Source organism: Cervus elaphus, chromosome 18, assembly GCF_910594005.1.
Source record: "Cervus elaphus chromosome 18, mCerEla1.1, whole genome shotgun sequence".
Lineage (NCBI taxonomy): Eukaryota > Metazoa > Chordata > Mammalia > Artiodactyla > Cervidae > Cervus > Cervus elaphus.
In genome coordinates, this window is record NC_057832.1 from 103,148,320 (window position 1) to 103,162,314 (window position 13,995).

The following is a 13,995-nucleotide window of genomic DNA, read 5'->3' on the forward strand; positions in this document are numbered from 1 at the left end:
ACTGACAGATTTTGACTAGTGTGGTAAGTAGATTGGAATGGAGGTGGTGTAAGAGCGGGGAGCAACTGGGAAGCTATTGAAACAGTTGACAGGAGAGATGATAAAGACCCAATCAAGTGGGTGGGAGTGGGAATGCTAAGAAGGGGATACATTTAAGAAACATTGTGCAGGTCAAATTAATAGAACTTGGTGACTAGATGAAAGATGACTTAAAGAATTCTACCATGATGTGTCTCCTCTCTCTCTCTCTGTCTCTAGGATAGATATAGATATCTTTTGGGGTAACATTTATAATAGTAGATTAACCATTTTAATGTGTACAGTTTGGTGCCATTCAATAGATTCACAGGGTATGTGGCACTCTTTAGGTCCAGAACATTTAAACAGTTTATATTTAAATTTTGGAGGAGCCACCAAACTGATATACCAAGCAGCTGCACCATTTTATATTCTCACAGGTTCCATTCTCACTAGGGCTCCATTCCTTCATACACCTGCCAATACTTCTTATTTTCCTGTTTTAAAAAGTTTTAAATTATAGCCACCCTAGTGGTTGTGAAGTGGTATCTCATGGTGGCTTTGTTTGCATTTCCTTAATGACTAATTTTGTTGAGCATCTTTTCCTGTGAGAGTTGACCATTTGTATATCTCCTTTGGAAAAACGTTTATTCAGATACTTTGCTCATTAAAAACATTGGATTATTTGTCTTTTTGTTGCTGAGCAATAAAAGCTTTTTATATTTTCTGGATACTAAACTCCTGTCAGATATATAGGATTTGCAAATATTTTTTTCCCATTCTGTAGCAGGTCATCTTTTCAGCCAAGAGTTTTTTGAGCCATTTATTGAAACAGCAAACACAGAAGAAGAAGCCAACAAGGACAGAAAGAAGGTAGGAAAAATAAGTTCAGTTGGTGGTGTTGATTGGAAATCTTCAGGGGACACCCAGCCAAAGGTATCCGGCTCACGTGGTGCCTGCAACATCCTATGCATTTGGTGTTTCTTGATTGAGGAATCTAGAGAGAAGCTGGGGGCAGTTGCTGCCTTAGCTATAAGCCTCCAGGCTGTATCCCACAGAAGCAAAGGACACTCCCCTTTCAACAAGGCTGTCCTTTATAATTGAAAATACTAGGACTTCCCTGGCGGTTCAGTGGTTAAGACTCCAAGCTTCTACTACAGGGGACACAAGTCCTACCCTGCTTGGAGAACTAAGACCCTGCACGCCCCCATGGAGTGACCAAAATAATTAAATAAAATATCAAAAATCAAATTAAAAATTTAAAATATCATTTTTGGTCAACTTCCTAAAACAAAAACTCATATGCAACTTGAATTAAGCTACAATTCTGAATCAGACAACACAGGCTAAACCAGGTACAGAGAATACGAAAAATAAAATCGACCAGGAGAGACATGGCCTACTGTGATCTACTTATACTCTTTTCCTTCAAACAGAAAACAACATATGTATATCTTAATCTAAGCTTATATTAATGTAAGATTTATTTAAACCAAAGTAATTGAAAAAGCTGATATAAAATTCCAATCCTGTATAAATAAAATAGTTCCTTCTTTCATGCTGAAAGCATCACTGACTTTTGCCTTCAGTTTATAATCTATGTGCTCTGCCTTGATTTACTCAGCCATGCCTAAAGCACTCTTTTTATATCTTGGGTGAGCAGGCAATGTTGATGGGGGCATGAAATAGCTCCTTTTTCAGAGTTCTGCCCACATGGCTAATATTATGAGACACTCTTTTTTAAAATCCCTTGGATCTGTGCTGGGTGTCCTGCACAGACTCAGGTCTGGCATTATTATTACTTTTTTTATGAATCTCAGGGAAACCATTCTGCTGCTGAGCTAGCCTCACTCGCACATTTCATTTATCCGCCATAATAAGAATATCAATACCTTGGATTTATACAGAGCCTCTCATCCAAAGAGGTCAAAGCTTTTTAATTTAATTGGATGTTCCCATGGCTTTAAGAGCCTCTGGGTATATTTACACATGTAATAATAAGAAACAGTCTGCCCTGGTTTACAATATAATAGACAGCATAAAACAAGACCTGAGCATACACTGCTTCTCACCTCCACTGCACAAACATACCTGATGCCTGGCCGTAGGGTTCAAGGTCCTTTCTGGGTGGATCTCTGTATTTTTTCACCCATGACTCCACTTTTTCTCTATGAATTCTTTATTTTACTCAAATTAATTGTTTAACATAGGAGCCATGTCTTCACGTTGTATTGTACCTCAACCTGTTCTACCAGGCCCTTCACCTCCTCCTTAGGTGTTTTAAGTCTGTACTCTTTTTTGGGGGTGGTGGGGGAGGTCAAGTTTACTTATAACCCACCTATTCCATGAAGACCACTGTAGGAAACTTTCCTACAGAAAGGAAAGCTTTCCTTGCTTATTTCCCACTGAAACATCTGCAACATATATGCTCTTGTTCTTTGGGCATTAATGCTATGGTTTATGGTCATTTCCTTTTCTTTTCCTGTATAGCATGTCAGCCCCTCCACACAGAGGAGTATATTGTCAATCCCTTGCTTGCATGTGTGTGCTCAGTCGTGTCCGACTCTTTGTGATCCCGGGGACTGTAGCCCACCTGACTCCTCTGTCCATGAGATCTTTCAGGCAAGAATACTGGAGTGGGTTGCCATTTTCTCCTCTAGGGGATCTTCCCAACCCAGGAATCTAACTCCAGGTTTTCTGCATCTCCTGTATTGCAGGAGGATTCTTTACCATGCCATCAAATCACTTTGATGTTCATAGCCTTAGTTGGTCCAAGTAGCCTGGTGAGTTTGGGAATTTGCGTTGAAGGTTGAATGTTACAAATGAGCAGACACACCATGCCTTCCCCTTAATTTTTCCCTGTTGTTAACAGTTTAGTGCAAGTTTAGAATTAGTTTAGAAGATCACCTAGGATAGAAGCAATGTGAAAGGGTATGGTTGTCACCTGAAGATGAAAACTACAATAGTACAAAGGTTTCTTGTAAAAACAATGTATTGAATGAAAGTTTAATTGGGGTGTGTTGATTTAATTATCATGTAATTGCGTTTCCAGTGTGTGATGAAAGTAGCCCATCATTTTTGATGCTTAACCAATTCTTGCTTTTTAAAGTTCTGCTTACAAAAGCAATGCCTATTCAGATAAAATTTGGAAAACACAGTAAAGTGTTAAAAATAATGAAAAAATTACCTTTTTTCTTGCTCCTCAAAACAACTTTGTAATACACAGTTCAGTTCAGCTCAGTCGCTCAGTCATGTCCAACTCTTTGCGACCCCATGGACTGCAGCACGCCAGGCCTCCCTGTCCATCACCAACTCCCGGAGCTTACTCAAACTCATGTCCATAGAGTCAGTGATGCCATCCAACCATCTCATCCTCTGTCGTCCCCTTCTCCTCCCGCCTTCAATCTTTCCCAGCATCAGGGTCTTTTCAAATGAGTCAGTTCTTTGCATCAGGTGCCCAAAGTATTGGAGTTTCAGCTTCAGCATCAGTCCTTCCAATGAATATTCAGGACTGATTTCCTTCAGGATGGACTGGTTGGATCTCCTTGCAGTCCAAGGGACTCTCAAGAGTCCAACACCACAGTTCAAAAGCATCAATTCTTCAGCACTCAGTGTTCTTTATAGTCCAACTCTCACATCCATACATGACTACTGGAAAAACCATAGCTTTGACTAGATGGACCTTTGCTGGCAAAGTAATGTCTCTGCTTTTTAATATGCTGTCTAGGTTGGTCATAACTTTCCTTCCAAGGAGTAAGTGTCTTTTCATTTAATGGCTGCAGTCACCATCTGCAGTGATTTTGGAGTCCCCCAAAATAAAGTCTGTCACTGTTTCTACTGTTTCCCCATCTATTTAAGTGATGGGACTGGATGCCATGATCTTAGTTTTCTGAATGTTGAGCTTTAAGCCAACTTTCTCACTCCCTTCTTTCACTTTCATCAAGAGGCTCTTTAGTTCTTCACTTTCTGCCATAAGGGTGGTGTTATCTGTATATCTGAGGTTATTGATATTTTTCCCAGCAATCTTGATTCCAGCTTGTGCTTCATCCAGCCCAACGTTTCTCATGATGTACTCTGCATATAAGTTAAATAAGCACGGTGACATACATACAGCCTTGACATACTCCTTTTCCTATTTGGGACCAGTCTGTTGTTCCATGTCCAGTTCTAATTGTTGCTTCCTGACCTGCATACAGATTTCTTAAGAGGCAGGTCAGGTGGTCTGGTATTCCCATCTCTTTCAGAATTTTCCACAGTTTATTGTGATCTACACAGTCACTTGCTTTGGCATAGTCAATAAAGCAGAAATAAGATGTTTTTCTGGAACTCTCTTGCTTTTTCTTTTTTTTTCTCTTGCTTTTTCAATGATCCAGCGGATATTGGCAATTTGATCTCTGGTTCTCTGCCTTTTCTAAATCCAGCTTGAACATCTGGAAGTTCATGGTTCACGTACTATTTACAAAGTGCTGATCATGTATATGTCACAGTCTTACTATAATTGTCTAAAGGAAGTTCTATCATATGTTTTATAGATAAGAAAACTGAGGCCCAGAAAGATTCAGTAACTCACCTAAGACAGTCTGCTCCTCTGGTGGCGCAGTAGTAAAGAATCTTCCTGCCAATGCAGGAGACACTGCAGACTCCGGTTTGTTCTCTGGGTTGGGTAGATCCTCTGGAGGAAATGACAACTCACTCCAGCATGCTTGCCTGGAAATCCCATGGACAAAGGAGCCTGGTGCACTACAGTTCATGAGGTTGCAAAGAGTCGGAGACAACTGAGCGTGCACACACTAAGATAATCTAACAAGCAGGTGAAGGGCTGGGAGTGAATCACAAGGAACCCTGCGTCTATGAAGCAGTTGTTCTCCATTCCCACCACCTCTCAACCCCTGCGAATCACCCATCTGCTTTCTGTTTGTATGAATTCCTCTAATCTAGGTATTTTTTTTTAAATAAATGGAATCATACACTATGGAGCCTTTTGCGTCTGGCTAGTATAATGTTTTCAAGTTTTATTAATGATGTAGCATGTATTAGTATTTCATTTCCATTAATGGTTGAATAATATTCCATTGGATGTTGATATGTCACATTTTGTTATTACGGCACATTTTGTTGATACCTCGATCATATACCACATATCAAACCATAGTTTTTTCAAGATTCTTCTTGGCTATTTGAGGTTCCTTGCAATACATGTAAATCCCTTGTATTTAAATTTGTGGATCAGGTTTTCCAATGCTGCAAAAAGACTATTGGAATTCTCATAAAGATTGCTCTGAATTTGTAGATAGCTTTAGGGAGTACTGACATATTAATGATATTAATTCTTCCAAGCCATGCTCACAGGATGTCTTTCCATTTATTTACATCTTCTTTAATTTCTTTCAGCAAAGTTTTGTAGTTTTCAGTGTTTAAGTCTTTCGTCTCCTTGGTTAAATTTATTCTTAAATATTTTATCCTTTTTGATGCTATTGTAAATGGAATTGTTTTGTTAATTTCCTTTTTTGATGGTTCATAGCTAGTGTCTAAAAATACTATTGATATTTTTGTTTTGATATTGCACCCTGCAACCTTGCTGAATTAATTTATTAGCTCTAATAGTTTTTAAAAAATTCTTTAGGATTTCCATATGTCAACCACTTTGTCTACACATAGAGATGGTTTTACTTCTTCCTTTCTAATTTGAATGCCTTTTATTTTTTACTTGCCTAATTGTTTTGGCTAGACTTTTCAGTACTTCACTGAACAGATGTGGCAAAGTGGGCATCTTTGTTTTGTACCTGATCACAGCTGAAAAGCATTCGGTTTTTGACCACTGAGTGTTAGCTGTGTGTTTTTAATAAACAATCTTTATCATATTGAATAAATTCCCTTCTACTTCCAGTTTTCTGAGCGTTTTATCATGAAAAGGTTGTTAAATTCTGTCTAAAGCTTTTTCTGTATCAACTGAGGTGATCCTGTTTTTTTTTTCTTCTTACTGCCTACATTGTTAGCCACTAGGCTCAATTACCCCTTTTTACATACATGCATTCTTTAATTTTATAACCTGCTTTTTGCAAGTATATCATGAACATCTTTTCTTCATTAAAAACCACTAAAATTATGATTTCCAGTGGCTACATGTTATATTCTTGTGTGGATGTTCTATAATTTATTTAATACTTCTATGTTGTTTTAAAAATTTTAACATTTTTTTTTCTGTATCTCTATTTCTCTAGAATCAGAACCCCTAGAACTGGAATTATTGAGCCAAAGGTAAGGAACACTTTAAAAAAATATGTATATGTGTGTGTGTGTGTGTATCTGCAAGTTATTTTATAAAATCACTGTGAACCTCTGCCAACTGATACCTGCCTAATCAAAGTAGTGGAGGTGCTCTGTGCTTGCTATTTCACAGCTCCAGGACCTCTCTGTTTGCTTTCTATTCATCTCTGAAGTTCTTTCATCTCTACTGCTACTAAGCAGATCACTGGCTACCTTACCCCCTCAATTTATGCACCTTCCATTCTTATGGTAATCTTATTCTCTTCATTTCATCTACTGAATTTATGACTAAGCCAGTTGAGCCAGATGCAGGACATATGAAAACTTACCAGTAAAAATCTTAATAAAGCACAATTGTGCATTATTGCCAGTTATATTTTATTTAGCTTGAGAAGAAAAGGAATCTGCAAACTGGTCAGTTTTGCTTCTGGGTTTTTCCGTTTTCTTTATCAATATCCATTTGTGTGTTACTCCTTGCATGTTTTTTAGAATTGTCCGGAAATAACAAAATAACTGAATTCACACATTAAACTAATGCATAAGCATTTAGTTTTAGATAATACTACAGAAAAGAATTTCTGTATCTATCCATTTTCGCATTTTATTGGGTTTTAAAAAAACTACTTGTGTTTAAAGTAAAAACTGTCATACAGACATCAAACACAGACCCTACTGAAATACACACCCCATGTACGCACTTTGGCATCATCAGATAAATATGATTTAAAAACTAATAAAATTCTAAAAACAATAAAACTGGGGGGAAAACTCAAGATCAGAATAAATACAAATAAAGATATAAGAAGATTTCACCAAATCGCAACTGTATTAGTTTTCCTGCGCGCCCTGGAACCGCGGGAGGAAACTACAATTCCCAGAGTGCTTAGAGCGCGCCTGAAACTTACTTCCTAGGTCCCGCCTCCTCTCTTCAGCGATTGGGTTATCCAGTTCCGTGACTTTGGACTTCCTTTCTCCCATTGGTGCACTCTCCAGAAAGGTCAATTACAGAGTTTACACTTGGTTCCTTCCAGCCCACCCGCTCTCCCTCTCTCACCAAGATGGCGGCAGAAGGAGCTGGTGGGAAATACAGAAGCACAGTCAGCAAAAGCAAAGACCCCTCGGGGCTGCTCATCTCTGTGATCAGGTGAGGGAGGCAGGAGGCAGGGGCAGGGGACAGGGGGCAGCGGCTCGATTTCCGCTTTGGAAGGGAGAAGGGTTAGCTGGGTTCCACCCTGCCGACCCCTCCCTTTCCTCCTTGCCTCCCCCCAGCCCCTCCCAAGGGCCCCCGCAGTTCTCACTTTTTCTCTGGGGTTGGGCCAGAGGGAGGAGCCTGGCCTCTCAGTGTTTTTCTAATTTACTGCCAGAGCTTTCCACTAGGGTCCCCGGGCCCTAAAAGCACGCTATTTGGGGTTTGCTAGAGAAAGCCAGGTGTGTTCACTTATTCATACATGTATTGATTGATTATCTTCAGCATCGCTCACCTTGTTCCCTGGACTTCTGGGTGTCAGGCCCTGACGTCCGCAGACCTCTGTCACAAATTGCAGATTTTGTTTTCACACGTTGAACACCTCCAACCACCTGTGAATGGCTCAGCCTCAAATACGATGGCCTGTCGTGAGCTGGTTAGAAGAGCTGTGGATTTGAAGGCACACATCCGTGCTGATTTTTGTTCTGCCTTCGTATTCCTATCTAGTCTTTAAAAAGCAAAACAAATTTCAAGTTATCCTCTATGCATATCATTTTCCCAGACTGTATATGGTGGAAGTAAGGAGTGGTCGACCTTCTAGGGGCCACTTTTTCTTAAAGTAAATTATAGTAAGAGTGGAGAATTCATTCAGATCCCGCTAAGGATGATTCAGGGAGTGGCTAAAAGCAAGCTGAACAAAATGTATTATGACACGTTATGCTGTTAGCACGTGAATTTCAATCCATGTATTTTTCATAAAATGAAACATCTCCTTCCCCCTTTCCCCCACCTATGCTAAACTTTTGGTTGAGTTTTGGAGGGCTTCTGATGACCTTTTAAAAACCCAGGCTCAACAGTATCTGGTAGTTAGTAAGCATTTGAATGAATGAACAGATTTAACTTTTAGAACAGCCCACCCGCTCATGGACTGATAAAGACCCATCTCATGGGTATTTAGGCTTCTCTAGAAGTAAGATTGTGACATATAAAATCATTATTACTAAATTTTCTTTAGGATTAAGAGGATAATTCTTCTCTGTATAGACATATGTGATATACTTGGTAGGTCATACAGAGGAAATGCAGTTTTCTTGTGGACCCAGTCTTGCCAAGACAAAACACAAGTAGTGTAAATGTTTATCATGATACTAAAACTCCAAGTACAATATTTTTAGTTCCCCAGCTTCATTCCTGAGGAACTATAATACATGAATTTATTTGGATTCCTTTTTCAACTTGTTTATTTATTTATTTATTTTTGCTTTATAGTCAACATTCATTTAAACAATACAAGTTTAGTGCCAGTGTGTTGTACAGAGCCTGGCACTTACTATGTAGTTAGTAAATATTTGTTGAATGAATGAGTGAATGCCCCGAGTTTTGCAAAGATGAATCTGACATGATGGTACCCTTGAGAGTATAGACTACTTGAGGGATAAAATATGTAAGTAACAACGTGACATAAGACTAGAAGAGACAGATGAAATGTGCTGGAAATCTAGGAGAAGGAGCAGTTATTTTCAACAAAAGTGGAGTGGGGATTAGGGAAGATAGCAGTATATACAAATGTACCTTCTCAGTTATGTATTTATGATTTTGTAGTCTTTGCTCATTTCTTGTATTTTGTATATCAGTTTTCTTAAAGGTCATTTAAGTTTACCCAGAATGTCTTATATTTGGAAAAACGCTTTATGTTAAACTAAAGCTTTTTTTTTTTTTTTTTTTAACTGATAGTGATTGGAAACATTCGTTGCCTTTGGTTGACTGTGCCTATATGTTCTTCAGGGGGAATCTCCTGCTGGGTGTTATGGAATATGATTTGGTGGTTGCCCATGTGTCTCTTATTTCCATCTCTGTTACCTTCACATTACCACCATGATTTGGACCTGGGCATTTTTCACTCTGACTTCTGTTGTATACCGTTAACTCATTTTTCTTCTCTGTCCTTGGCCACCTCAGACCACTTGAATAACATTTTTACTTTATTATAATATATTGGAGTGTCCAGATCTAGCATCCTGGGCAAGGTTAGTAAGGATTGGGGCTCATGGTTACATAGGACCTTGTTTAAGACTGGATGTTACTGGTGTCAGAGTATTTCAACATTTCTCTGAGTCACAGGAAAATTTTGGTGTTGGAGTGAAAATTTGGGTGTTGCTAATTCCTTGTTTCCTCCCTGATGTGCTCCGAAGCAGCCAGTGGTTTCCATTTCATAAAAGCGAATGAGAGGAAAATGGTCCTTTTACTTTGGTATTTGGGGTGGGGGAGTTTAGGGGGGTGTACTTGAGGGAAGAATGCAAAGAGGAAAGTAGTTACTAAGAGAGTAGCTCTTAAAAGTTCTTATCACAAGGAAAAATCTCTGGTGATGGATGCTGACTTACTGGCTTAATCATTTTGCAATATACGTATATCTCAAATCATTATGTGTGTACCTTAAATAATTACAATGTTGTATGTCAAATATATCTCAATAAAATGGAAATAAAAAGAATGGAGGATTCATATCTCTTGTTAGTAGATTGTTCTGTGACTCTGAAGTTGCTGCTTTGTCTATCTGTTCAATTTGTATTCTTCCTGTTACTCTTCTTGCAACATTGTATTCATGATTGTAAATTCCTCACATGAAACTTTGATTACCTCCTCTTATCCTTAACCTCTTTTCAAATTCTCTCTCAAAGACTGTAGCTTTCCTGGTTGCTTTGGCAACAAGCCTCAGAAAGGAAAACCATTTTAGACTCATGTTTATAAAATCTGAACATCCCTGAAGATGTCTCTGGTACATGCCAGTTCTCTTCCAGGCTTCTTTGGACCTGTCAATTTGTCACAAAATAAATGACTTGTGAGTGATAGAGTCCATTGTCCTTTGAAGAGTTTGATTAGTTTAGCTTTATCTTTTTCTGTCAATGGGCAGTTGTTTTCCTTTTTTGAATAGTGAATGTTAAAAATTCTCCTTCAGTTCTCCTGCTCTGATATGTAAAAAGTGTCATTTCTATACTCTATTATGTATTAATATTAGCATAGCACTTTATATTCTCTTACTATTCCTATTAGTTGGAACACCATTTATTGTTAGAAGCATCTTTTAACTGGAAAAAGACTGTAGGTGGATAAGGGTTTGACCTGAGGACAGTGTCAGAGTAGACATGGGGAATACCCACGCTTCATCACTATGTGCAACCATGGTACCAAGTAATTAAATGGTGACTATTTTGCTTCTGTGATAGTGCATCACTTTAAGGCATTTAAAAGTCAAAATGATGTAAAAAAAATATAGCGTAATTATAGTGGAGGGGTTACATTTGGTGGATGGGTTATTTAAGTGCTTTTAGACTCATAAGTGAAATTCTTAACCCATTTACAAAATACTGAATAAAACCATTTCAGGACGGCCAGATGATTCAGAGTGTGCACTATGGGATTTAACAAAAGAGGTTCTTTTGTGAGGCGGGGCTTTGATGAGGAGGCATAGTGTTTAGGACTGATTTTAGAAGCTGCTGTTAACCACAGCTTTTGGTTTTAAGTCTTGCCCCTGACCCTTTAAAATGAAACTAATCGGGTGGACAGAGACCTGATTACCTGCTGATGTACAATCTGGACAGTTTTACGGACACACGCAGACACAGCATTTCCTACTTTTCTATTGATCTTTTCCCCCCTAACCTTTTGCTTCGTGTGAAGTTGGGACAGGCAGCCTCTCTAAATGGGCAACAAGCAAGATGGCATTTTGGAGATGCTATTTTATTTTTGTGAGGTCTTGTCAGATTTTTAATTGGGAAATGTGTCTACCACTTACTGTTAGGTGATTTACTTCCCAATTAAGTGTTGACTCTCTTCTCTTTATAAGTTGGCCTTTAATAGCCGGCTTAATTGGGAAGACAAACTTCAGCTGTGACTGGAGGAGACCTCCTTGAAACCTCAGAGCAGAGCTTTTGTGGACAGACACTGCTTACAGATGGCAAGGAGGTCTGAAGGCAGTAAAAGGAGCACATTGTCATCAACTTTTATGTCTTCACAGAAGTTGGAATTTCAGAAACTTAGAAAATCGTTTATTGTAGACACCTGTTAAAGCCCCTTTCTCTTCAGAGTATTTTGGTCAGCCCTGTATTTAATTCAAAGTACACTTTGTTGCAGGAGTCCACATTTTGGTTATAGCTTTGAACAAACAGCTTTGAGGTCCATGACACAAAGTGTGGCAGGAAGGGTCATTGGAGCAGAGTCCTGGAGATTGTCGGCTTCACTTGTGACCCAGTGGTAAAGAATCCGCCTGTGATGCGGGGGACCTGGGTTTGATCCCTGGGTTGGGAAGATCCTTTGGAGGAGGGCTTGGCAATCCACTCCAGTATTCTTGAGCTTTCCTGGTGGCTCAGATGGTAAAGAATCCGTCTGAATGTGGGAGACCTAGATTCGATCCCTGGGTTGGGAAGATCCCCTGGAGGAGGGCATGGCAACCCACTCCAGTATTCTTGCCTGAAAAATCCCGTGGACAGAGGAGCCTGGCGGTCACAGTCCACTTGGTCACAAGAGTGGAACACAACTGAGCAACCAGACCACCACCACCCTTCTCCCACCTCCTCTCCCATCCAGGCTCTTTAATGTTGGGTGATTTGCTCAGCAGGAGTTTTTCATCTTAGTAAAATTCAGCTGTCACTTGTTTCTTTCATGGATCATGTCTTTGATGTAGCTAAAACGTCACTGCTGTACCCAAGGTCATCTCAGTTTTCTTCTTTGCTAACTTCTAGGTGTTTGATATTTAGATCTCATATTCATTTTGAGTTAATTTTTGTGAAAGCTATAAGATCTCTGTCTAGACTGATTTTTGTGGTGAATGTTCAGTTCTCACACCATTTGTTGAAAAGATTATCTTTTCTTCATTGTTGTATATATGTGAGGTCTTCACCAACATTTTTTGTGCTTTTTGTTCTCTCTTTATGCACGCTTGTCATGGCAACTTTTCCCAATTTCTTTTATAAAAATTGTATCACACAAACTTGTTAAGAAAAAATCATCAAAGAGAAACATTGTCTAAAAATCCCATTTCTCAAAATACTGTTTTTGTTTTTAAGGTTTTCATGTCGATCCTGTCCAGGTACATACAGAGGCTTAATAGTTGTAGTTACGACAAAGTTAACATATTTTTAGCATAACAAAATTATATAAATATTATATATTTGTAATTGTATAAATATTTAACTGGGGGAATTAAAAAATAAATTACTCATAGTCTCTTCACCTAGAATTAATCATTGTTAATAACTTTTCTTTAAGCTTTTAAATATCATTGCATTGTTATAGAAATGGTACATACTCATTGTAAAGTAATCAAACCATGGAAATGCAAAAAATTGCAGATGAAAGTAAAAAAATATTATTCCAAACTTTATTTTCCTTAAGTTACCATCACTAGTATTAGCTGAACCTCATTTCAGATCTCTCTCTGTCTTTCCCTTTCTCTGTGTCTATCTCTCTGTATGAAATGTTGGATGGATAGATAGAAATAGTAAAAAAAAAAAAAAAAATCATACTCTGTGTTAAACTTATAATTTTATTGTCTCCATTTTTAGGGTGTATATACATATAGTAAAGTGCACACATGTTAAGTATATGACAGTTTTTGCTTTTGTAACCACTACCCATGTCAAGATAGACACTTCCGGCATCCTTGTTAATTTTTTTTCCAGTTCAGTTTTTTTGTAAGGATATCCTGTTGTTCCCAACACCACTTGTTTAAAAGACTGTTCTTTTTCCCCTGAATGTCTTTTGTACCTTTATCGAAAATCGGGTGGCCAGTGTGGATCTATTTTTTGACTCTCTAGTCTGTTTATCTTAATGACAATGCTACACAGCCTTGATTTCTGCCTTTATAAGTCTTGGAGACAGATAACATAAGCTTTCCAACTCTTCTACTTTTTCAAAGTTAATTTTGGCTCTTCTAGGTTCTTTGCATTTCCATGTCCATTTTAGAGTTAGCCAATCAATTTTAAAAATAAACCCACTGGGATTTTGGTTAGGGTTGCATTGAATGTCCTGATTAATATGGGAGAATTGACATCTCAACAATATGTCTTCTGATCCATAAACAGTATTATCTCTCTTCACTCAATTCCTCTCAGCAGTTTCTTTGTAGATTTCAAGTGTAAGTCCACGTGTTGTCATGGACTGTCAGATTTACCTCTAAGTAGTTTAAGACACTTCTGTCGTCCCACAGCTCCCTGAATACTGATGCTGTCTTTCTGTTTATTTTTTGGTCTTTTTTTTTTTTTCTAGGTGGGTTTCTCTTTTTTTGGATATGGTTTCTGTTGCTCTGTGTTAAACTTCATTAATCTTTTCTGCAATTCCCATTCTGCTATTAACTCCATGTAATGTAATTTTTATTAGATTGTGGTTTTGCTCTTTCAGAGATTTAATTTGGGTCTTTAAAAAAATATTTTCAGTCTTTCCTGTAGTTTCTTGAACATATGGAATATAGGTAACTCTTTAACTGTTCTTGTTTACTAATTTTATCATGTCATCATTTTGGGGTTCGT

The 13,995-nt window shown here is 38.2% G+C and overlaps 1 protein-coding gene across 2 annotated transcripts in view; it reads left to right on the forward strand.

Moving 5' to 3' along the window:
- Window positions 1-7,288: 7,288 nt before the first annotated feature.
- The window catches only part of EXOC4 (exocyst complex component 4), an 811,527-nt gene continuing 804,820 nt past the window's right edge, over window positions 7,289-13,995 (forward strand). For both annotated transcript variants that reach the window (XM_043871686.1, XM_043871687.1), the window contains exon 1: window positions 7,289-7,429. In XM_043871686.1, coding sequence (XP_043727621.1) covers window positions 7,344-7,429 — 86 coding nt within the window. In that variant the 5' untranslated portion in view covers window positions 7,289-7,343. The remainder of the gene's footprint in view (window positions 7,430-13,995) is intronic.